General features: G+C 36.8%; 1 protein-coding gene across 2 annotated transcripts; it reads right to left on the minus strand.

Moving 5' to 3' along the window:
* Window positions 1-75: 75 nt before the first annotated feature.
* On the minus strand, window positions 76-25719 carry LOC127415936 (estrogen receptor beta-1). Of its 2 annotated transcripts, XM_051654957.1 has the most exons (12): window positions 25547-25719; window positions 22015-22177; window positions 19852-19888; window positions 18337-18874; window positions 13651-13817; window positions 13378-13494; window positions 11853-12176; window positions 9228-9366; window positions 6800-6933; window positions 2433-2616; window positions 448-658; window positions 76-187 (listed from the first exon to the last, which is right to left on the minus strand). In XM_051654957.1, the coding sequence occupies exons 4-12, from the start codon at window positions 18735-18737 to the stop codon at window positions 182-184; spliced, it is 1683 nt and encodes a 560-aa protein (XP_051510917.1). In that variant the 5' UTR covers window positions 18738-18874; window positions 19852-19888; window positions 22015-22177; window positions 25547-25719; the 3' UTR covers window positions 76-181. The 2 variants fall into 2 exon arrangements, with proteins under 2 accessions (XP_051510917.1, XP_051510919.1); XM_051654959.1 differs by lacking the exon at window positions 25547-25719 and having other exon boundaries at window positions 19852-19891; window positions 22015-22067.
* Between the last annotated feature and the right edge of the window lie 1152 nt (window positions 25720-26871).

Below are 26871 nucleotides of genomic sequence, written 5' to 3' on the forward strand. Positions count from 1 at the left end.
AGTTTTTGGTCAGAGAGAGTGGTCTTTTTTTTTTTACAGCAGATTTTACTGCAAATTACAAACAGGTGTAATTGTAGGAAAAAAACTCAAGACATCAGTGGTGTTTTTCATCTGGAATAATCCTATTCCACTCTTTTTATGGGGCGTTTTTGTTGATCCTCCCGAAACTACAGATCATTCTTCAACACTGGAGAGAAAGAAGAGCTATTAGGGAAACCGTGAGGGCCCACATAATTAATGCAATATTTATTCAGCTTGTAAAATAATTTCAATATTTTCACAAAAATTTTAGCTAGCAACAGTCTTTTCCAAAGAACTGGAAATTAAAGTGAAATAGACAAACATTACAATATTTGCAAAACAGCATTTCCAGTACCACTGTTTCATCAGTTTTTATTTATTTCGCCAGCATAATGCAGAAATCAGGCCACTGTTTCTGTCTCTCACCTGATTGGCTAGGGTCCCTCTGTGCTGAGAGGAGCAGGCGTAGACCTCCTGGGCCCCCTTGTTTTCTTTAGGAACAGGTGCCCCTCGAGGGCCGGAGTGAGACAGCCGAGAGCTGTGCATGATATGGGCGTCCAGCATCTCCAGAAGCAGATCATACAAAGGAACAATTTTCTTCATCTTCATGCAGTGGAGGTGGTCCATGCCTTTGTTACTACATATGAAAGATATGTGGTCAGTGGCAGGTTTTGCACAAAGAATCCAAAGTACAAATACACAGAAATCATACCATAGAAACAGTGGTACTGTAGAACACGACACCTATATATACTTACAAATGTTTCAAATCATGTTTCACCTAACAACTACAGTAAACATCTAATTATAATCATATTTTAAACTCAATGTTTGAACAAATGAATAAGTAGCAGATTGGGTAGTGCAAATAAACTAATTGCAATCAGACACTAATTAGCCAGGTAATTTCTGTGACTGTTTTGCATCTGTAATTCACAGTTGAACAGAGAAATAGATAACAGACAATTTATTTATGTGTATGGACAGCTAGGCCACAAGCCACTTTTTCATGAGCAATGCAACACAAGCAATGTTTTTTCTACTTTGGCAACAAAATCTCAATGTTCTCTCTTTGCACTGTCAAACAAAATGTGATAGCCAGTGCTGAAGCGTTTTACCAATCAGAAATTAGCATAATTACTTCTGATACAAGTAATGGCCAGCATCGTCCAATTAGTGCCAGCCATGTTAAAATTATATTTAGCATTATAAATTCTGAATCTACAGTTTGAACTGATTACCATTGCCCCATGTCTGCCAACCATGTTGAGTGGTTGAGTGAAACTGAACCTTTGGTCAGATGTTAGGAGTGAATGTACTTGGCTACATAGGAAAGCTATAGGATGCTCCCTTGCTCCATATTTAGTGAATGACTTAACCTCCAGTGTGCTGTCTGTCTGCATTGGTCTCAGAACAGTTCGAAATGCACCTTATTTTCATCCTAACTCCATATAAAGCCTCTGATATTTTATCCATGATTCATCTCCGTATGCCAGCAAGTTTGATGTGTGACCAATGAGTACACACACCTACCGGTACCTCACTGTAAACATCTCTCATTTAGAAGTTACAAATGTTTTTGTGTTGTTATCTGGTCTGATTTAGTCACAGTAATAAAAAACGTCTGTGATTATCCTGTCTGTACGAACGTAAGAGCTGCTTTTAACTCCTGAAGAAGGTTTTTGTCACATCTCACAGTGCAGCACAATGAAGGTATATGGAATATTAGTCACAAACATGGCAGTGCGATCATACATTGACGTCACATGAAACAGGTCAATAGGCCTTTTTTTCCCTTAGAAATCCTATATTTGCTGTGAACTATCACACTGAGAATCAGTGGGTTTATCCAAAAGCTGAAAAATTTTGCTTTCAAAGGCAACAGACATACAAGTTCAGCTCTATATACTTGAATGTGCAAAAACCAAAATCTCCAAAAAAAATATTGTTCGTCAAGATAGCAGTTCAATAACATATTTCAAATTAGCAATAAAATATGACAACAACAGTTTTATAAATTTGGCTTCTTCAGTTCAAATCGAATATATATATATATATATATATATTTTTTTTTTTTTAGACTGGTCCAGTTAATGTGCATATGTGTTCTTAAGTAAACAAACTCAAGTTATTGGGTCTTTTTACTGAAAGGTGGGACTTCCATGTTGGCCCCCAGTCACCATGTTGAGTGTTACAATTTCTCCCATTCATTTTCTATGAGTGGTCCATCTCTTCTACCTCCATTATGTGCACTCAAAGGCCCCTATTTAACAGGTATTAACATCCATTTGGACAATCTGTTTGAAGTACATACTGTACATATACTGCATATTACTATATTACTATACTTGTGATTGGATCACCCGAGACTGATCTTAATACCATGTGTAAACTTGGGTCATTGTCTGTACCTGACATGCCTGATGTGGGAGAGCAGCATGAGCAGGTGGGCCAGTCTCGTGGAGCGCTGCTGGAAACTCATGCCTGTCTTCGAGATGGTCCACACCAGAGCATCTGTCACCGAATCCAGCAGACATAGCAGTTTAGATCTGCTCTGCAGCTCCTCTCCTCCCTCTGACGAACTCAAACACATGTCTGTAATGAAGCACAAATAACACTGAGTGCAGGTTCACAGAGATTAAAGCCATAATGCACTGACATTTACAACCATTTGAAATAATAGTGGGTGAGATCCAAACAACCATCAAAACCAAAGAACATCTGATTCAAAAACAATGCAACACAGCTGGAGCAATCAAATTGTGACAGTGAATAGACAAACTGAGGACAGATGAAAGAGGCTGAGAAGGAAGAAATAAAACATGAGGGAAAGACAGATCAAAATTTCAGGGGAATCAGAGCAGGAAGAAATACTGTTTCACTCAGACACTGAACACTAACCAGGTACTGCCTGTTACTTACATAAGCGTTTTCAATGAAATAGATACTGTAGACTTTACAGTGTGTGAGCGTTTTTCTTGCTCGGCCTTGCCAACTCTCCCTTCAATTAAAACTAGGATAGTAGTTACCTTCTGAAAGAGTTATGGGCCTCAAATGAAGCGTATTTATTATGGGTCTGTGGAGGTAAGCCAGTTTCTTAATTTACTTTTTTGTTGTTTGGCTCTTTTGCAACTTTTGATGATATAGAAAGAAGAAAGAAAAGAATAGGAAATTATGGGAAAATGTGAAGGGGAGTGTGATCAGTGCATGACAAGCCAGAATCGAACTGGAACACACACACACACACACACATTTCTTTTAGCTCCAAAAATGCTAAATTATATCTATATCTACAGTATATACCTATTTATAATATATATACATTATATTGCCCAAAGTATTTGCTCACCCATCCAAATAATTGAATTCAGGTGTTCCAATCACTTCCATGGCCACAGGTGTATAAAATGAAGCACCTAGGCATGCAGACTGCTTCTACAAACATTTGTGAAAGAATGGGCCGCTCTCAGGAGCTCAGTGAATTCCAGCGTGGTACTGTGATAGGACGCCACCTGTGCAACAAGTCCAGTCGTGAAATTTCCTCGCTACTAAATATTCCACAGTCAACTGTCAGTGGTATTATAACAAAGTGGAAGCGATTGGGAATGACAGCAACTCAGCCACGAAGTGGTAGGCCACGTAAAATGACAGAGTGGGGTCAGCGGATGCTGAGGCGCATAGTGCGCAGAGGTCACCAACTTTCTGCAGAGTCAATCGCTACAGACCTCCAAAGTTCATGTGGCCTTCAGATTAGCTCAAGAACAGTGCGTAGAGAGCTTCATGGAATGGGTTTCCATAGCCGAGCAGCTGCATACATCACCAAGTGCAATGCAAAGCGTCGGATGCAGTGGTGTAAAGCACGCCGCCACTGGACTCTAGAGCAGTGGAGACGCATTCTCTGGAGTGACGAATCACGCTTCTCCATCTGGCAATCTGATGGACGAGTCTGGGTTTGGCGGTTGCCAGGAGAACGGTACTTGTCTAACTGCATTGTGCCAACTGTGAAGTTTGGTGGAGGGGGGATTATGGTGTGGGGTTGTTTTTCAGGAGCTGGGCTTGGCCCCTTAGTTCCAGTGAAAGGAACTCTGAATGCTTCAGCATACCAAGAGATTTTGGACAATTCCATGCTCCCAACTTTGTGGGAACAGTTTGGGGATGGCCCCTTCCTGTTCCAACATGACTGCACACCAGTGCACAAAGCAAAGTCCATAAAGACATGGATGAGCGAGTTTGGTGTGGAAGAACTTGACTGGCCTGCACAGAGTCCTGACCTCAACCCGATAGAGTACCTTTGGGATGAATTAGAGCGAAGACTGCGAGCCAGGCCTTCTCGTCCAACATCAGTGTCTGACCTCACAAATGCGCTTCTGGAAGAATGGTCAAAAATTCCCATAAACACACTCCTAAACCTTGTGGAAAGCCTTCCCAGAAGAGTTGAAGCTGTTATAGCTGCAAAGGGTGGGCCGACGTCATATTAAACCCTATGGATTAAGAATGGGATGTCACTTAAGTTCATATGCGTCTAAAGGCAGATGAGTGAATACTTTTGGCAATATAGTGTGTGTATATATATATATATATATATATATATATATATATATATATATATATATATATAATAAGTATATTTATTAAAAAGAAAAAAACTTAAATATCATATTGACATAAGTATTCAGACCCTTTGTTATGACACTTGAAATTTAGCTCAGGTGCATCCCATTTATCTGGATCATCTTTGAGATGTTTCTGCACTTTAATTGGAGTCCACCTGTGGCAAATTCCATTGATTGGACATGATTTGGAAAGGCACACAACTGCCTATATAAGGTCTCACAGCTGAAAATGCATATCAGAGCACAAACCAAGCCATGAGGTCAAAGGAACTGCCTGCAGAGCTCCGAGACAGGATTGTGTTGAGGCACAGATCTGGGGAACTGGTCTGATTCTCTGGTCTGATAAAACAACTGTTTGGCCTCAATTCCAAGCGTCATGTCTAGAGGAAACCAGGCACTGCTCATCACCTGCCCAATACAATTCCAACGGTGAAGCATGGTGGTGGTAGCATCATGCTGTGGGGGTGTATTTCAGCGGCAGGGACTGGGGGACTGGTCAGGGTTGAAAGAAAGCTGAACACAGAAAAATACAGAGATATCCTTAATGAAAACTTGGTCCAGAGTGGTCAGGACCTCAGAATGGGCCGAAGGTTCACCTTCACCTTCAAAAGGACAATGACCCTAAGCTCACAGCCAAGACAATGCAAGAGTGGCTTAGATACAACTCTGTGAATGTCCTTGAGTGGCCCAGCCAGAGCCTGGTCTTGAACCCAAGCGAATATCTCTGGAGAAACCTGAAAATGGCTGTCCACCGACGGTCCCCATCCAACCTGACAGAGCTTAAGAAGATCTGCAGAGAAGAATGGCAGAATATCCCCAAATCCAGGCTCTGAATACTTTCTGAATGCACTGTGCATGTGCGTGTGTGTGTATATATACTGTAAAATAAAAATAATGCCATAAACAGTTTTAATTTATCAATTAACATCATACAAATTGTAGTAAACATAAAAAAGCTAAATAAATATTTGATGTGACATTTGCCTTCAAAACAGCATCAATTCTCCTAGGTACACATGAACACAGTTTTTCTTGGTTGTTGGCAGATAGGATGTTCAAAGCTTCTTGGAGAATTCGCCACAGTTCTTTTATCTATTTAGGCTGCCTCAATTGCGTCTGTCTCTTCATGTAATCCCAGACTTAATCAATGATGTTGAGATCCGGGCTCTGTGGGGACCATACTATCTGTTGTAGAGCTCCTTGTTCTTCTTCTATTCAATTTTATTTGCAAAGGGAATGTTGAAATCTAAAACTGATATTTCCTACTGATACTCTTAAAGCAGAATATATAACATAACCATTTTAAGACAAATGTTTTTGTGAAAAATGTAATGCGCCTAAGAATTTTGCACAGTACTGTACATATATATACTTTTGCATTCCAAGGAAGAAAGAAAGTCATATGGGCTTGGAACAACATAAGAGTGAGTATATAATGAGAGAAATGTTGGGTGATTAATTAAATTGTTTAATTTATTAAAACAAAACATTCATTATTTAAAGGAATATTCTGGGTTCAGTACAAGTTAAAGTCAATCGACAGCATTTGTGGCATAATTTTGGTTACTAAAATCATTTTTGCTTTTATTTAAATAAAAAAAAAAAAAGAAGCAAAAATTGAGGTTACAGTGAGGCACTTAAGATGGAAGTGAATTGGGCCAATTTTTGGAGGGATTAAAGGCAGAAATGTTAAGCTTATCATTTTTATAAAAGCACTTATATTAATTATCCAATTAATTATTTAAGATGTTAGGTTGTTTAAATCATTTACCGGGATTACAGGGTTTATGGCGTTACGTCTTTGTGGCAACGAAGTGTAAAACTGGACAACACTTTACACAGAAAAGGTTAATAAGCAGTTTTACCACACTAAAATCATGTTAACAGGCATATTGTTCACATCTTTTGGCTATACTTTTTAAAAAGTGAGTGTTTTAATGTTTACGAATTAACATTCGCTTCCATTGTAAGTGCCTCACTGTTACCCAGATTTTTTGCTTAATTATTATTATGATTTTTTTTAAGAAACGGAGGTACAGGTCAAAATAAATGTTTGTGGTAATCAACATTAAGCCACAAATACTGTCGATTGAGCTCAACTTGTATGGAACCGGGAATATTCATTTCAAATCATAAATGAGAAAAACTCTCAAGAACACTCTTACTGGAGTTGAGGAGAATCATAGCTTTGAGACACACGTACTCCTCTCTCTGTAATTTCAGTTCTCTGAATCTGGATGTGGCTGCCAGCAGCATATCATAGATCTCCACAAAGCCCTGCACACAGCTGCCCTCGTCCCTGCCAAACAAAAAGACATTTATCAGTCCTGCAAATTAGCTTCACCCTCTCGGAAACACGGGACCGGGTGTTTACTCTCAAACCTCACTAACCGTATTCCAAACCTGCCACTCAGTAAGAGTATGAATGTTGAATTCTGTTCAATGCATCAATGGCAAACAGCTCTGTGAGACACTGAGAGGTGATACAATTTGGACTGCTAAAGTGAATAAGACCAGTATGGATGGTGTTACCATATTATTAAATACCCCATGAAATGGTTCACTACCACAATACTCTTACTATTTCTGCAGTATCTACAGTAGTAGTAGTAGCAGTGGAAGTAGTTGTAGTAGTAGTATGCTATACATAATACAGTTTTCTTTTCTGTGTTCAAATGTTTCCAATTGAAACAGCATAAAGGGCTTATCTCTCTTCTAAACCATTGGGCTTCAGTAACGTAACAGCAATGAACCATAATTTTCTACTTTCTTGTGTCTACTCTATGTAGGTGGTATAAGTGGGTGGGATATTCTCATTACAAAAAGCATTTGGCATCATGAAAATTTTGGTCTGTTTCCCGTGGAAGAGAAAGACTTTAAATTGATAGATGATGTTATTCAAAGCGGTTTACAGTGCATATTAAGTACACATTTAACTTCAATATCTTAGCGATATAATTTTAAACACAGTGGCTTCAAAATGCACAGTTCAAAATTACTGTTTAATTTATATTGTAAAAAAAAAGACTAATAATTTTAACCACAGACCTTGTTGTAGACCTACTCATAATCCTAAACTTCCATTCTAAAAAACCCTTGTAAATTCCCTGAGGGAACCCATGGCAAATTAGCCTTCCGGGTTGGCCTACAAATTGACGTCATGGCTGCTTGATGGAATATTAGATCAAGCACTTTATAGAAGCAGAAACATCCTAGATAGGGATGGCTCAGCTGATGTCAGTGGTGCATTGGGTCTTAAGGCAAATGAACTCAGAGAGAAGGCATTCACTGTTTCTGCACTTTCTTGACTTTGGCAAAGAATTTACCAAGTTAAACTGACGGACGCAGATGGCTATGATACAATGAATTCCTTATTTAAAGCCTATGAAAATACAGTAAATGTTTGGCAGCAGATCAGATACTCTAGGAAGCATATTTACAGCACTGTCCAATAAAAAGCACAACCACCCATGACTAGAACGGTTTTGCAGCGAAGTCCTGTATAAAGTTTGCAGAGTATCTGTAACCCTAGCTCCATTTTTTTCCTTGCATTACAAAATGGGTACACACCATGTAAAGTGGTACAAAGGGCAGTGGAGTACAGGGACTGTGACAATATGGAAGCAATGGAAGAATAAGTTACTGGCACCCAACAGTTACAAAGGCAACTCTTTAGCTCCAAACACACAGCTTCACACATCTTGGCAGAACACCTCAGCTCATCTCACCAAACTGGTGATTTTTATGACCATATTCCTGGGACATTTAGCCATATTTAATAAAGCATGACAGCTGTTAAAGGGATAGTTCACCTAAAAAGGGAGATGTTAGGGAGAATGATTGCGTCCGTCACCATTCACTTTCGTTGTATCCCAAACAATAACATTCAGCCTAGCATCTCCTTTTGTGTACCACAGAGAAAAGAAAGTCATACAGGTTTGAAACGACGTAAGGGTGAGTAAATGATGACAGAATTTGTATTTTGGGGTGAACTATCTCTTTAAGAATTCACATGTCTTGTTTGCAATGTGATGAGCGCTCAGGGGCACACATGAGAATTTATATTACATTATTTAATTCATTACATTATTACATTTAATTAATCTAGTTGAATTTGAATGTCATAATTTGGTTCTGTTTATGTTTATGTTATGATTTTACAGCAATCATTTATGGAATTTCAGATCCTATTTTTTTCTGACTGAGGGAGAAAAACCACATGGACTTGTTAAGTGAATTTGGACTTGCATGAGTGGTCTTGTTAACTTTGATCTTGCCAAGCCATGGCAAACTTGGCTTTCAACCTCACTCAATACCAAAGTGGAGAGTTAGAGTGATAATTAGAGTCCATTATGCACTCCAAACTGTCCTTAATGCATGATCAGTGACTTTAAATACTTACCTTAAAGAAGTTACCTATAAATGATTTTTATACTCTACTGACATACAGATGGGATGGCTAGCTGAATGATAATATTTATCATCTAAATCATACAAGAATAAAGAGATAAATCAACAGAGAGATGAGAAGATGTGCCTGTTCCTAAATCAGGCCACTGGAAGAATACACACAGAATTAATTACACTAGTTACCTGCTGAGACTGAAGTCTGGCGAGAAAATGAGCTTGCCAGGGTGGTTAACAGACCTCCACATTAGTCCCAACATCAGAACCTCTAACCAGCAGCACTCTAACAAATGGACCTGGTCGAAAAGGCTGAGCTCTAAAAAACCTGCAGGGAGGAATGCATATTGTTATATATTGCACACTCATCAAAAAACTGTTCAATATAATTCAACCAAAACTCTGAGCTTAAGCTTGCTTTAAAGGTTCAGCAGAAAACACTTCATAGCTGACAGCAGGGGTTGCGTTAACTGAAAATTCTCCGTCATTTACCGAATTTTTTAAACATTGACGGGTAATTCAAAATGCTGTCCGTCATTTTGACAGATAAAAAATAAGATTGTTTTAGCCTAGAGCATAAGTTTTGACTTCACTAACTCTTTCACATACACTCCCACTGTGTGTGCGCCCCGTTTATTGCCTGGTATTAAGATGTGCATTTAGAGGTGTCATCACCATTAACACCTGCAATGTGCATCTCTTTTGACCAACTGTGTTCGAATTTCGAGGACAGTGACTCTAATGTAATCAGTGTGTTACTGCATGATTAGTGTTTTATTTTATTATAATAAAGAGCAAAGTATGATATCAAAATGAAAGCGCAAAAAAACCAAAAAAAAACGACACATTGTTTCTGCTAACTTGAATTTTTAATCGAAGCACAAACATGACATTTAGAGCAAACTTGTCAGTTATTTTTGTCAAGTACCTGCATCAGAGCCTCAGAGATGTGTGTGGTTCTCATCTGTGACATTTTATGTATGTATGTGCATTTCCAAATTTTCCATTTGGACGTTTATTTCCTTTTAAAGCTGCACATAACCGGAATAGTATAAAAATCTTGTTTTAGCGCGGTGGCTGATTGACAGGTAGAACAAAAAAAATCTATCATTTAAGCCTATCCACTGTCATGTATATGCCATTATAATGGATTCTACACCTCTGAATGTTATAGACTCTGACGGGTAAAAATAGACCATGATGGAAATTTTACAACTCAGCCCGTCAAAATGATGGATAAAGATTTTTTCTAGTGCAACCTCTGGCTGACAGTTAATCACAATGCTAGCTGTGTGGTTAATTTCAGCAGTTAGTGCTTCGCTGAACAAAACAGAGATAAGGCTTATGTCTCTACATAAGGTAAGAATCCCTATATGGAGGAATAACTAGCCAGTAGATTTAATTTTTTTATGTATTCAAAATGTTTGTGTTCAGAATCTAATCAGATAATTAGAACAATATATTTCAATAATAGCTTAGTGAAAGACTGTCCCCATCTCAATAGTATTAATTAATTAATCAGACAAGAAAACAGAACACATCAAGTATAATAAAACAAGTATAGATGAAAAGTACTGTTATGACTCCTTCAGTGCAGGGAATTGGTTTAAAAATTAGTCTAAGAAAGAAAAAAGAAAAAACCCTCCCACACAGAGGTGTCTTTATGAATTCTTTAGTCATTTGGTATAATATGGATTGACAAACACTTTACTCATTAGAATCATCAGAAAAAAAAGAAAGAAAAAAAATCCCCACAAAAAACAAATAAAGTTCAAAGTAATCTGTCACAGCAACAATTCCCCTAAAATAAGGGATTGGATTCAAATAGATTAGTGGATTTTAGATTTAGTGTTCACTACTAAAATTATTTTCATAAACAGCATTTTTGTCTTGTTTTCCAGTAAAAAATATGTAAACATCCTTAAAACAACACACATTTAAATACATTTAAAAATGTAAACATTTAAAAAAAAACACGTTTAATCAATTAATGATATTTTTATTTTATTTTGCAGTGTTTTTCTTTTAATTATGTAATTGGAAGTGTTCAAAAATCAAATGAATCTGAAAATTGCACGGTAAAATGCTGAGCTAATGTTTATGAATTCATCTTAGTCCTGTATGGTATGCATTATGTTCTAATGATGGATTATTTTCCCCATTTGATTTCCTGCTATAAAATAGCTCTAATAACAAAAACAAATAATAATAAAAAATAAAATAAAAAGATTTGGGAAATGTTGCCATATGGCAACTCTGTAACACAATGGAAAATGTTCCAAAAAACGATTTTTTTTTTCTTAAAAATGATCGATTTCTCCTTGAATTAAATGAATATTTCTTAAATTAATTGATGTATTTATAAACGTGCAACTCCTACAAACTAAAACTGAATGAAACACTTTCATGCGTTCTTTAATATTGTTGATTATTTTCACTGTCACTAAAGCCTAGCTCATGCTCACTGTTGTCAGTCAGAAGCAAGCACTGTGCACTCTTCTTGTCCTTTCCATAAAACATTGCCACTTTCATTTTTGTCTAAAAATAAAATACAATTTTAAATATAATAATGTTTTATTTGTATATTTGTAGAGCACTTCAGCAGGTGTCTCCCTATAAGGGTGATCCTAGGTTTGTCTTGGAGACAAACTCAAATCTCATGTGACTTAAAAACAGCATAATATTGGCTACTTTAAAACTGCCCTTTCATTTCTGAAAATGCATTGTTTTTCTGCAAGGTAAGAAAGTAAAAAAAAAAAATGGTTACCATATGGCTACATGGTACCATACAGGGTTAAAAGATAACACACACACCTGGGATCTTCTTGGCCCAGCTTATCATGTGAACGAGTTCTTTGTCGGCCAAGTTAGTCAGTGACATCATGACGTTGGCCTCAGTGAATGGCTTCTTCATGTCTTTCATGAGGTAAATCTCGGGTGGCTCTGCATCAATGATGCGAGCTATTAGTTCCTCGGGGCTTAACGTCACGGTAACAACCTCGTTTCCACCGAGGGGACGTGGGACACTTTTAACCTCTTGAGGTCTCTGACCACCTGTTCTAGCCCTTCCAGGGAATCGGGCGAGACGCTTCTGCTGTGCTCCTCTTTGTTGGTAGTTGCCACGATCTCTCCGTAATCCTGTGAAAGTTCGAATAGAATTGCAATTCAAGTCAATTTCACGTCAACTCTTTATGCTGGTATAGAGAGTTATACTGAAACTGTGAGTAAAAATCAAATCTGTCAAGAACATTTAAAAATAGTGCAATTCAACTGCAGCTGAAAAAATTTTGTTCCACTCCGCTTGCCGACCGGGGCCCCTGATAAAATGGATTGTAAAGACTCTAAATTCTGATTGGTAGAGCCATGTTCAAAACCATTGTGAAATAGCCGATAAACGCACACCTATGATCGCACATTCTATAATAAAGTGACACACATTGTTTGGCAACAGCAAACAGCATACAGAACTGTACCTGTATCTATATTATTTTGTGAGAGAACCGTTTGTACTGATAATTATTAATAGATGTAACTGTTTACTGAATATTGGTGTCTTTTATCACATAGCTGTTGCCACCATTTTATTACACTAATAATAATATGATAACAATATCATTACGCTTTATTCATTCAAGCTATGGTTTAAACTGAAATATGTTTGGACATTAGGCAAAGCTTGAGAAAAGCAATGATATCTGATGTTGATATCTTCAAAGAGTTCACAACAATTACATCAATCAATGACAAGAGAGTACACCACTTTCACTTCTAGCCTTAAAGAGTAGCTATGAAAATAGACTGTGCTAAACCAGCAATTACAAGGATAAGTAGGGATAAACAGTGGAAGTCTCCACAGCAACAGAGGCTTAATTCCACAAGTAGCAAAATAATCACTGTTTTTTTGGAGGACAAGCCCTCTGAGACACTCGCCCATGTGTTTATAAAGAAGAAGACCATAAAATGCAAGGCTAAAAAGACTGACAAATATTGATCTCATCCCTTTACTGTCATGTGGTTCAAATAAATGTAAAAGCACAAAACACAAGTATGAGACGATTAAATTTGAGTATTGTGCCCGAGGTGTTTTAGTGGAAGGTACTGTACCTTTGACCGATGTCAATAAATATCCAGGGCACTATCTATGCATATCAAAACTTCACGGTATGATAGCTGTTTAATATTGGGAGGTTGGGTCTAAAGTCCATGACTTTGGATAAAAGTCAGCAGAGTTTGGCATGATCTGGTAAAGTATTTGGTAACTGTGAGGGCGTAAAAAGAGCTGTTGGTAGGGAGGGAAGGAGAAAGCAAGCGTAACGGCAAAGAGCAAAAGGAGCCTCACCACATTTCATCATTCCAACTTCATAACACTTCCGTAGTCTGCAGGCCTGGCAGCTTTTGCGTCGGTTCTTGTCAATTGTGCACTGGTTGGTTGCAGGGCAGATGTAATCATTGTGTCCTGACAAAATAAATCAGCCATTCCCTATTAGCCAATGTGCAAGGCTGACTAGGATTACATATTCATTGTCCAACATGTTCTATCCTATATCTTTTGAGAAAATGGAGATGCTGACAAAATAAAGTTTATGAGTACATGCAGAGAGAGACACTGTACCTTGGATACTCCTCTTGAAGAAGGCTTTACAGCCCTCACACGACCACACTCCATAATGATACCCAGAGGCATAATCGCTACAGACAGCACAGTAGTGCATGTCAGCTTTACCTCTCAATGAGGTAGAAGTCTCCTCAGCATCCGCTACCCTCTTTATCAGAGGTTTGCTGCAGAGGGAAGCATACACAAGTATTTGAGTTTTAATGACTAGCTTCTAGTTACTAGTCAATAATTAGGTTATTTTACATTACACTGTACAATAAGATTCAATAAGTTAATGCATTAGGTTTCATGAACTAAAAATAAACAATATTTCTTCAAAGCATTTATTCATTTTGGTTTATGTTCATTTAAAAATGCACTATTGTTCATTGTTAGTTAATGTTAGTTCATAAAGAAGTAAAAGGAAAGTCCAAACCCATATGACTTTCTTACTTCCGTGGAACACAAAAGGAGATGTTAGGCAGAATGTTAGCCTCAGTCACCATTCACTTTGATTGGATGGAGAATTTTTTTTTTGCAATGGTAACTGAAGTTATCAGGAGATTAGAAATAAAGTCAAATGGGTTTGGAATGACATGAGTGTGAGTAAATAATGACAGAATGTAAACATTTTTTGGTGAACTATCCCTTTAATTTTGGCAAAGTTTTTAACTTTCAATATTAAAATGTATTATATGTATAAATATTCCTGAAAAGTGTTTATTGTTACAATGAAAAAAAATGTGCTTCATCTAAATAACTGGTTTTATTCGAGTCAAAAATATTATTTAACATCACTGAATCAACCTGACATTAGGTTACACCAACAAAACTCATTTTTAAGGGTTAGATCAAATAGCTCCTTAAAGGGGTAGTTCACCCAAAAATGAAAATTCTCTCATCATTTACTCACCCTCATGCCATCCCAGATTGGTATGACTTTCTTTCATCTGCTGAACTCAAATGAAGATTTTAATTATTTTCTCAGCTGTTTGGTCAATACAATGCAAGTGAATGGGTGTCAAACTTTTGAAGCTCCAAAAATTGCATTTGTCAGCATAAAAGTAATCCATAAGACTTCAGTGGTTAAATCTATGTCTTCAGAGGCAGTTTGATAGGTGTGGGTGAGAAACAGATCAATATTTCAGTCTTTTTTTACTATAAAGTCTCCTCCCAGCTCAGTCAATCTTCACTGTGGGTGTTTCTCAATTCTAAGAATGCAGAGAATGGACTTGTGTTCTTATGAAGATCAGTCTTGCCAAGCTACCTTGGAAGAATGAACTCGGAGGGACAGGAGCAGTGCACAGTCCTTAGCAGGGACAGGGGCGGAATGATAAAAAAGGGCACAGATTTTTTGTTTTTTTTATTTTAATGAGTAGTAATAATAAATACTTTTTGAAGTAATTTATTTGCTTTTTAAGTATTTAACCATTTTCTTGTATATACAGAATATACTGTACATAATTTTTTCAATTTTTCCTTTATCACAAATAATAGCATATTCTATTATATTTCTCACAAAAAGCACCAAGATAATACACTTCTTTATTTATTTATTTTCAGACATGGTCTGTGATAACCCCATGTTTATGACATGTGTCATAGTAAAACCATGGTATTTTTTAAAGTACCTTGAAGTACCATGACAGTATCATGAAATATGACCATGGTCAATCATTCAGTACCACGGCATTACCCTGGAAACGTGGTGCATGGTGTGAAGGCACGATGAGAAAATACGAGCGCAAGGCGATCGACTGTATACCACGAATGCTAGAGTTTCTGGTGACCCCCTAGCAGTGGTGTAGTAGTGTCTGAAGAGATGGGCATACTGTGAATTTATGAAGGACCCCCCCATATATTTACATTTATATACAGTACATATGTAAAATGTGTAAGAAATATATTTTTTTCCATAAAAAAAAGACTGTTGTAATTATTGGCGATAAGCTGAAACGAGCCACCGCATTATGCCGGGGGTGGAACGGCTGCGATATGCAGAAAAGGACAGGATGTTAAATATGTATTTAAATGAATAGGTGTCATTAATGTTCCTTTCATTAGGCTACTATGAAAATTGTTAATACTTTATAATTATTCTAATTAATAAACAAATACATAAATAATATGCAATAAACGGTTAAGCATTGTATAGCTAATATGAGTGTAGTAATGTTCACGTTAACAAGTTGTCTTGTATTACCATATATAGCCTACATAAGAATTAATGGTTAAGCCTATTTGTTTTATTTGTGTACTATTATGTGCTTTTCTGTGTATAGTGAAGTTGTTTTCCTACTTAGAAATATGAATTTAAATGATTTGATATCGCAAGAAAAAGGCACCACCGACAGCAGTAAATGGCACAAACAAAAAAGACATTTGACATAATTAGGAGACACAGTTGTCCAGCAAAGGTGAAGAGCATCAAAAACTAGCACGGGTATGATAACATGCAGTATTTTAAAAAATGTTAATAGTATAAATAACATTTTAATGTATCTACATATATTTACGTTTAGCAGGGAAATAAATTTACAGCTCAAATTATGGTTGCTCCAGGGATGCTTGTGCATCAGCATTAGACGCTGGAAATGTCCCGCCCCTTACCGAAATGGAAAATATGATTGGTTAGCAAATATCCAATCGTGTCTGAAATGAACGTTCTGATTGGTGGATCAGCTTAGACTGTCTGTCTTGTCTGTGCCATCAGTTGCGCTCCCACCTACCGCAGCTCCGTGCACATTTAGAGAGAATCCCTGTACACTTAAATAATGATAATAATAATAAAAAACACAATTCACTCAATGGTGCTGTGGCATCGCGTTGGTAGATTGAAAAAGTTCAGGGTCAAAAGACTACTCGTTGTTCTGGCAGCCATACATATCATCACTTATTTTATGTGGGCATACGCAAAATCCTAAGAAAGATAGGTGGGCATACGGCGTATATCTACGTATGGCCTAGACCAGTGGTTCTCAACCAGGGGGCCGGGACCCACTAGGAGGCCTTAGCACACTTCCAAGGGGGGCTCAAGATGACTTAAAATGTAAAATAAGAAATATTAAAATAATCCTACTTAATTAAAATGCTAAAAAATACTTTAATATGTATGCCTACAAATTATAAACAGACTCTTTCTGAAACTTCTAGAATAAAAAATGTTCCATGATTAATTATTTTAATCAGACACATCTATTTTCGGGCGAGGGGGTCTTCAAAAATTGTCTTGGACAGTGGGGGGCCTTGGAGTCAAAAAGGTTGTGAACCACTGCCCTAGACTACACTACTGCCCCCTAGGGTATGATGGTGCCCCCCAAGGGAGTTGATGCCCTACGCAGACTGCGTAATATGCGCATAGGGAGCTGCATTACTGTGGAAGCCTAATAGTATTTTTCTGAAAGTGATTAGTCTAAATGGCTTATTAGCTTCAACAAAACCAAACTGGCTTTGGCTGAACCTGACAGCTCCTTCAATTTATTTCAATATTCTATAAAAGACTAATTTAATTTATATCACTGAAAGCGACATGACCACTCCCATTATAATTAATAAATCTGTCTACACAAGTGGTACGCGATGTCGGAAATGCGGTAGCAATCGAGTATTATTCTTTTGATGAACTTACAACACAATACATGGAGTGGACTTTTTATCTGACCTGTTAGTCGTCTGAGGTTACAGCACCCCGGGGCATTTTTTGCTTCCTTGAAGGGTACTCCTGTGGGAAGGGATGCCACTCGTGTGTTTATTACAATATTAAAATGATGCCCCCCCCCAAAAAAATAACAAATGTTGATGGAGTATAACGACTCTCACGAGCCGTCAGACTTTCGCGAGGGTACAGCGGGAAACTCTTGAGGAAAAAAAAACTAAAATGATAAATGTCCTTCGTCTTCCACTGTATTACCGTGTTCATGCCCACAAGTCACCATCCGATGCATCCTCGAAATCAAGGACACATCCGGGTAATTTCCTGTGTCCTCGGTATTTGCGTTCTTGAGGATTGGAATCGAATTTCGGCAGTGGATGATGACGTAGAACAAGTCCACAAGAATGTAAGAACACAAATGAACGCACATTGAGAAACAGCTTTTAACATTCACTTTCACATTCTTCTTCTTCTGTTTTTGGTGTTTCACATTCTTCATGCATATCACCACCTACTGGGTAGGGAGAAGAATTTCTAGCAAAAAAGGACTTAAATATTGATCTGTTTCTCACCCACATCAACATATCACTTCTAAAGATATGGATTAAAACACTGGAGACGTATGGATTACTTTTATGATGACTTTGGTGATTTTTGGAGTGTCACTTGTAAGGACCTACAGAGCTGAGATATTCCTCTAAAAATCATAATTTGTGTTCTGCAGAAGAAAGAAAGTCATACACATCTGGGATGGCATGAGGGTGAGTAAATGCTAAGAGAATTTTCATTTACTGGGTGAACTATTCCTTTAAGGCAACAATAGCACCTTACCAGTTTTCACAGTGTAGTTCAGGTTAACTACTGCAGTAACTGATTTTAACATATACAAACTCTGTACCAGTATTCATCTGAAACGATTTAAATAATTCAGCAAATACTATTTAGCCTAATTAAAATTTTTTTTTATAAATATACTCCAGTTACCCAATCATAAAAAGTAACAATAATATTTTTAAAACCAAGATCTAATTTCCAGCTTCCATATACAGTACCTGTTTTTCTCATCGGCTTGATCATGTGGTGTAAGTTCGGTCCAAGACCCATTGGTTGTATGGTTTTGTTGGAGGCGAGTCTGTTGTTGATGCAATGCAAGCGAGGAAATGTGGCTTTGAGGTTGCCAAAAAATGGGGGGGCTTAGTGACTGGTGTACTGAAGGGCAGTCTGAAGGAGGGGGTGCGCCATAGCCCAGTAGAGTGGGACTATAGAAAGGCAGAGTGGTGAAGTCATGGCCAATGTCCGTGTAGGGTGAGGGGATACAAATGGGGTGACTCTCCACAGGCAGGGCCGGAGAGGTAGAGTTAAAAAAAGGGGTGAGGACATGAGCTCCCACCCTGCTGGAATCCACTTCCTGCAGTTGCATTAGAGGACTGTCTCCCTCGAGATACTCAGACATGGTAAACCAGACGGGTTCAGTGCTGTTGCATCATCGACAGGGGACTGTTGACATATGCCATGTTGAATTCCTCAGACACTGATGAAGGATTGTTGATAACGAAACACGATGTAGGTTATGGCATCATCAGAAGCTTTCTGTGTGGTTTAAAATGTGGAAAAAATGTTTTATCATTCATTCTACATTTTTTTCACTTGTATTCTAGACAAAACTGGCTTATTTTATGAATTTTTATACATTTTTAAGACTAAGAAGAAATTCAGGACTCAAAATACAAACCTCTCACATTCAGATTTGAGAAATTCTGATCCTATACATATTAGGTCAAAGGTCAAACAAAGCAGTGTTATTTCCTTGCGCCACCCAGCAAGTACAAGCCAAATTTACATTGTAGTAAAAGCATTGTATCCATAACTGCAATTATACAATGCTGCTACATGGAAGCAAAAGTGTTGTTCTGCTGAGCAAAGTTTATATGGGAGGCAATATGAAGTCATTCATTTTCCTTAGTTTATTATGTTTATTTTTACTTCTTGTCATTGCTGATGTTGTCTTGTCAGAATATGTGTAGCACTTTACATTTAGTTGGGATATGTTAACGTTAGTTAATGAAATACTTAACATGAACTACAATGAACAAAACGTTTCCATAATTTATTAATCTCTGCCCATGTTTATTTCGTAATAAATACGCTGACCACAGGGTGGCACAAGTATCTACGGCAGCTTTGCTTGACCTTTGACCTGGTTAGTTTACATCTGAATTTCAACCCTGAGATCTGAATGCAAATTAATTGTATTTGGAGGTCGGAATTTCTTCTTAATTCTATCATTTGAATTATAGAATTACAGTTTAAAAAAAAAATCAAAACAAAAAATCTGCTGTTTCAAAATACAAATTTATTAAAATTTCCAAAATATTCCACAAAAGTCTTCAGTTTTGTTAAATGTCCCATGTCTACAATTTAAATGAACAAATTTCAGATTCAAATACTTTAGTCATTGTTTTAGCTCCATAGTATTAACCGCTAACTTTCTAAAATAAATAAATAAATAAACAAACATTAAAGGAACAGTTCACCCAAAAATGAAAATGTTCTCATCATTTACTCACCCTCATGTCATCCTAGATGTGCATGACTTTCTGTCTTCTGCTGAACACAAACAAAGATTTTCATCTCTGTAGGTCCATACAATGCAAGTCAATTGACCAATAATTTGGCAACGTCACTGCCTATGTCACACACAGAAGTGTTGACAAAAAGGCCGGTGTAAACCATAAACCAAACCTAATTAATCAGCTGACCTAACAGTCCTCAAAAAGTTAGCTGTTACCTATAAATTGTCTGGCTACAAATATTTCTGTATCTATGATGGCTTTGTGTCCTACTTTTGTTTAATCGATGCTTTTAACTAGCTGTGTTACTAGCAACAGTATCCCTAAACCTAGCTAGCTTTGAACCAGAAGGTACATTTTATTTTATATTATCTAGCTAGCAGTAGCTGTCTTATCTGTCAAATCTAAAACAATAATTTGCTGGTTTTCTGCCACCACTTAATACACATGTGCTGCAATGTTTGTAAACAGTGGAATTGGTCTATAGGGTTCAAAACTTTGGAGCTCAGAAAAAACACATAAATGCAGCATAAAAGTAATCCATTAGACTCCAGTAGTTCAATCCATATCTTCATAAGCTACCTTTTATTTTTAATTAAATAATTGCTGCGCAGCACTGCGTTGCTCACACGTCCAGTGTGAATGCTCTAACCTGATAATATGGGCATAGAAAAAAATATGAGCTGCTTTTGTGTGTGATATGAAACAAGCCTTATTTTTCACACTTTATCACAAAACAAATACACAGTATGTGAAAAAATAAGTCCTGCTTCCATAACGATCTGTAAAACTTTGTATTCAATTGTTTTGCGATTTCTGACAGTATAACAACCAATAGCATTTCAATGTGAATCAATATACTGTGGCATTATAAAGCCAGTATCTAAGATTTAAGTTATTGCTTTAAGTCCAAAACACCAGTATATTCACTACAGAGAATGTTTTCTTGCAGATATTTCAATTTTTTTCTTCATTATTACCTTCTAAATTCTCATAAAGTATTAAAGCTGCAGGTCTTGTTCATCTACTGTACCTACACTGTAAAAAAAATCCTGTTAAATATACATTAAAAAACGTAACTGCCAGAAATTCACCGTAAAAAATACGGTAACCACGTTTCAGGCTTTACGGGATGTAATTTTGATGCCTGTATATTTTACGGTGCATTACCCTCGTTTATATTATTAAATTCTGAAACTGTAAAAATCTGCTTTTCACTTTATAATGTATTGTTAATCACCAGAGTAATTACAAAAGGGAACATGATGACATGAAGTTCACCAATAATGGCTCTTCCAGGAGCAATGAGCAATAAACATGTTGAGACAGTGCTCAGTGTCACTCACACAAACACTAAACACCATCAGGGTAACACATGTGAAATTTAAATAATGCAATAAACATTAACTAAACTACATTAAATATAACACAGAACACCCCAAAGTACATAACTGATATTAAAAATAAGAAGAAACATATCTATTCCCATAAAATATAATGAAATGAACTGGGTCATGCAGGGAATTCTGGGAATGCCCAATTATTGTTTTTACCGTAAATTTAACAATAATTTACTGAAAAAGTACATGTACTCTCTTGTTAAACATAATATAAATTTTTGCTGTTAATTATACAGAAAATCATACTTTTTACATAAAAAAAACAAAACATGTATTGTCTTTTTAAATATATTTAAAAAATGTACCATATATTTTAAGGTTACTACCATTAATCAGGTTTTTTTACTGTAGCATTTTTACAGTACATTTTACAGAAACATTTTTACAGTGTATTTAACGTCTGTTCGAAGCACAAAGATACAATGTTAAGCATTCAACTTGTTCCATCTAATCAACCAAAGCGGCTTCTTAAGAGACATAAAAATCTGTCTCAGGAAAACTTACACGTACAATCTTTATATATGCCTATACACCTATGCCTCTCACACAGAGTGAGTCATGAAACAGCCTAATGAAGACAAGTATAACATTTCTATCAGTAAGAGAATGTAATTTCTTTCAGCTCATTGAAGTGTGCTGCCATTACATTCCACAAATGAGAGACATGAGAGATTGTTGTGTTAAGCATCGTGTTATGGCTATACATTAGTTTTAATTCAACATAAAAGTCTGTTAAAGTGCCTCTTTTGAATCTACTTACCAACGCACTGTTGCAGATTGTACTTCAGAAAGGATCAGTTAGCAACACTGTCTATCTGGACTGGCAATGGTGACTTGACCTTAGTCAGCTGAGGACTTTTGAACCCTTGTTTTAGTGCAGACAGGCAGTTGGCCAAAACATATCTGGCACAGAGCACAGGTAACTGCAAAATTACAGAGAGAGTAACGTATGAAAAAAAAATTATAATTAAAGCGTATGTGGAAAAACACAATTTTGACAGACATGCATCAAAGCATTTAATGTTAGATGGTAATGATTATAAAATGGATATTCTCTATGTTACAAACAGAGACTGTTTAGTTGAGTCGGAGCACTTGCTTTCAAATGATTGGGGAAAACTGGAATGGCCAATATGGCGGGTGAAAGTCCCGCCTTACAGGTAAAAGAGCCAATCACCTTTTAGATACAGACATTGCCTGTCAGTCAACATGAGAATGTAAATGCGTATTAGCTGAACCAGCCTGAAAAATAATTTTTTTTAGCGTGATCTGAGCTAAAGAAGCACATTTTATGATACCATTGTTGTCACATATTACTGCTGATTTAAAATATGTTCTTTGATTGTTATCTTGACCAACTGTTTTGGAGATTTTGGTCTTGCTCCATTCAAGATAGGAGCTGCACTTGTATGCCGCTTGTATCCAAAGCAAATAGCTGCATGGGAGCCTTTTCAAGATGGCCACCGAGTGGACTAACTTGCCTTGAAATGGACTTTGATTACTTAGAATTTAGAATAAATTAACAGTTATTTATATAACAGATTATTGAGCATTAGTGTTTTTTATCACATTGCTGTTGCCACTCTGTGGTTTATAAATCTGTGCACAATGCATTAGCATGATTTTACCTCTCAGTTTTGTGTTGTTTCTCAAACAACCTATTGCCCATGGTTATTACTGTAACACATGGCTTCTCGTGACTTAATGCTTTAATGTTATTTTAGATATAAAAATTATGTTTTGATAACAGATATTAAACACTGATGCAAAACTTATTTCCAATGAAAGCTCTTTTTACATCAGCATGACAAGCCACAAAGACTGCCACATCAAATTATATGCCTTCTTTGCACCTCATAAGCAGTGAACATGTTATGCTTATTAAGAGCTAAATATGCTTTGCTTTCAGTAACTTAATAAACAGTATATAAAATGTATTCGCAGTGCACAGAAATGTCAGGAATAAAATGTTGACAAAATCTCTTGACCTTTTGACTAGCTGTAGAGGTTTGCTCTCAAATCCACCATAACTGACACATTAACCAATCTGTAATTAACATGACATAAATCCTCTGCACACGCTCAGCATTATGATATTAGAGAATATATTCTTCCCATTAAAAAGCCAGTAACCTCAAAACCTATAACTCTTTCCCTCTAACTCCCACTCTTCTTTTGAGTGGGGGGGGGGGGGGGTAAAGAAGACCAAGATAGAGAGGAAGACAGAGAAACAGAGATTGAGCCTTGTAAAGAGGGACAGACATTCAAGCTGCCTGCATCAACTCTCTACAGACAACCAGTCTGCTATGATGTATACTCTTGAGGGAAAAGATTGCCCGGCCACAAGCCAGCAGTGCATACCAAAAACAAAAACCCAAGGCCATGCTGTGATCTCCCCTGTCCAGCTTCCATCACTCCCTTCTCTGGCGGAAAACGGATAAGGGAGAGAAGGAGAGACGGAAACCTTGCCCTGTGCAGGAGTGCTGGGAAAAAGTCGAAGACCACCTTTGGGCCTGATGCAAACCCTTAACCTTAGAATCGTACCATGTCAAAAGTGCTTTGCAGCATCTTTGGTTATATTTACCCTCAAAGGGAGTATTATACATGAGTTACCTGCATTTCACCACATTAATGTCTATCAAGATAAGCAAATAAGGTAGATCTGCTATTAGATTGTTATAATTGTGCAAAATGATGCTGGTGGGGTTTGGATGGGTCAGAAAACAAGTATGCCTTCCAGGGCAATCTTTTGACTGAAGGGTGTTTCGGTTTTTATACATTTCTTAATAAATGTTACGAATTAAGCTAATATCAAAATCCTTAGGGCACAGCAAGTAAAGCGAAATCTTACACGAGAGGCAGCAAACCCTTCTTGTCATTTTTACACCACTACAAGAATAAGGGTGGGAAAATAAATAAAATAAATAAAAATAATATTTACTAAAGTAATAATTTTGTTCATTTTTCTTCATCTCCCCACAGTTCAGTGCGAATGAGTAACCTGCAGAAGTTTACTCAAATAAATTCTTCGGAAAAAAGGACATGCAATTTTGAATGGTGAGCATAAAATCAGGGAGGCATTGTTGAGCAAGAGCATTTTACACCTTATGCATTGAACAAATAACAAAATGTCATAAATGTCATTTATTAAATTAACTTATTTCTTTTCCTTTGATTTCTTCTTTCAATAATTTTCCAGTTTAAAAGAGAAAGCTAGAAAAGCCTTCCAATGGAGTATACTGTAGCTATAACTGTCCTGATTAATCTGTCATCATCTGTATAATAATGTGGCTATTTTTTCCCCCCTGGTATTTTGGACGCACAGTGAATGCATATAAACAACAAAAGTAACATACAAATAACTACCCAAAAGCAAGCTACCCGCAAGCGAATTTTAAACATTCATTTATTTATTTATTTATGCAATTTCTTTATGAAGATAAACCTGAAACAGAATCTTTTACATTATACACTGGCAACACTGTCAGTGTATATAATATGCTGTGGGGGGAAATGGTGAGAAATCTATCTTATAGCATGAAATTATCAACTTCGAAACCTCCAAAAAAATTGGGGGGACTCATTTCAGCAACTTAAATGAACTAATAATGTTGTTTAAAAAAGAGCTGCATATGAAGTGATATGCAACATTATGAAACATTTTCCATTTTTTTCTTCTTCATTTGTGAAGCACTGAAATTAAAAAAATAAATAAAATAAATAAAAAATAAAAATAAATAAATAAATAAAAAAATAAAACAAGCCTGAATGCATCCTGTACTGCAGCTTTCCTACAAATGCAGTAACAGAAATAGGCTATAGACACAACATTTGAGAGCAACATCACTCATTTCAACCTGGTGAATGAACATAAAGCATATGGTTGTACAGTTTGAGTACTACTAAATAAATCATAATCTGACAAAACATAAATGCATTTAAAATTAAATAGATTTGGCTACTCAACACCTGTGCCTATATGCACATCCTAATAACATTATTTAAATAAATAAATAAATAAATAACAATCAAGTCAACTTACAGAAAGCTGCATCTCTAACCATATTAAAACCCTTCGATTTGATAACTCGTAACCGAGAAGAGGGAAAGTGACTGGATGTGAACGGGACATTCTGAATACTTCCATCAATTAAACCGATGCGCTCGCGGCATGCCAATCTCAACAGTATAGGCTATGCACATTCTGCAAGAATCTATATGCATTCGAGCACTTACGCTGATCTAGTTTCCCCAGATTACCACAATATGACGTTGGAAGATAGTGAACCTACCTGTTGCAATCGATGTTTAAGTTTATCATATGATGGGGGTCCACTGTCTTGATATACGGGATTCAGTAAGTATCTCAAAGCAAAATTGTTCCGCTGCCCTGTCACATTAAATCTGTTGAAATGCTTATCTAAGAGGGAATTTGCAGTAAAGACAAGTGCGCCAGACTCTATGAACGCTTTTTTGAAGATATGTTAAGGTCTGCTCTGCACTGTATGTCACTGAACGCTGGTACTTATTTGAGTGTCCGCACGTCATTGACCACACCCGCTTGAACCACCTCCTCCAGCCTTACGCTGGCTGAAAATGTGCAATTATAGTGCACAAAATGAAGATTGTTCTATAGATTTTGCTTAAATGAACTGGTGAAATTGTACTATACGCTTTTCAGTTAGTGCAGGTTCACTTATCTCAAGTAACTGATCATTATCCATTCTCCTTATTCAGCTGATTCAGAAAGGAAAATTACTTTTTTTTTCATGCCTCTGCAATCACATTACAAGAATACCTAAAGTGAACCCTTAATAGTATAGTAAAATGTGTTTTCAGTTGCAAGCTTTAAAGGGACAGTTCACCCAAAAATGAAAATTCTCTCATAATTTATTCACACTCACGCCATCCCAGATGTGTATGACTTTATTTTCTTCTGCTGAACTCAAACAAATATTTTTAGAAGAATATCTCAGCTCCGTAGGTCCATTCAATGCAAGTGAATGGGTAACAACATTTTTAAGCTACAAAAGCACAGAAAGGTAGCATAAAAGTAATCCATATGACTCCAGTGATTAAATCGATATCTTCAGAAGCGATATTATAGGTGTGGGTGAGAAACAGATCAATATTAAAAGTCCTTTTATTTATTGATTTATTGACTTAAATATTGATCTGTTTCTCACTCACATCTATCAATTTGCAATCACACCAAACTGCACAAAGTGGAATCCTGCAAAAGCCATTTGTTACTTATTCTAACCCTTAAAATTACTTTTGTTGGTGTAATCTAATGTCTTCAGGTTAATCGGATATCAGAAGATTACAAAGGACAGTTTGGACTGCTGAGAGGATTATTGGTTGGCCCCTGCCCTCCCTTCAAGAACTGTACACTTCCAGAGTGAGGAAAAGGGCTGGAAAAATCACTCTGGACCCGACTCACCCAGCCCATTACCTTTTTGAACTGTTGCCTTCTGGACGGTGCTACAGAACACTGAGCACCAGAACCGTCAGGCACAAGAACAGTTTTTCCCCCTCAGGCTATCCATCTCATGAACAGTTAAATTGCCCCATTAAACAATAATTATGTGCAATACACAGTTTAGTCTATTTATAT

This window comes from Myxocyprinus asiaticus, chromosome 25 (assembly GCF_019703515.2).
Source record: "Myxocyprinus asiaticus isolate MX2 ecotype Aquarium Trade chromosome 25, UBuf_Myxa_2, whole genome shotgun sequence".
Lineage (NCBI taxonomy): Eukaryota > Metazoa > Chordata > Actinopteri > Cypriniformes > Catostomidae > Myxocyprinus > Myxocyprinus asiaticus.

Excerpts from the sequence above, each read along its gene's own strand:
- LOC127415936 (XM_051654957.1), bottom strand. The coding sequence starts at position 18,737 with ATGTCTGAGTATCTCGAGGGAGACAGTCCTCTAATGCAACTGCAGGAA. Across the intron at positions 13,818-18,336 it reads CAAGCCGATGAGAAAAACAG|CAAACCTCTGATAAAGAGGG; the intron begins GTACTGTATATG and ends TTCCCTCTGCAG. Across the intron at positions 2,617-6,799 it reads TATGATTCTCCTCAACTCCA|ACATGTGTTTGAGTTCGTCA; the intron begins GTAAGAGTGTTC and ends GCTTCATTACAG.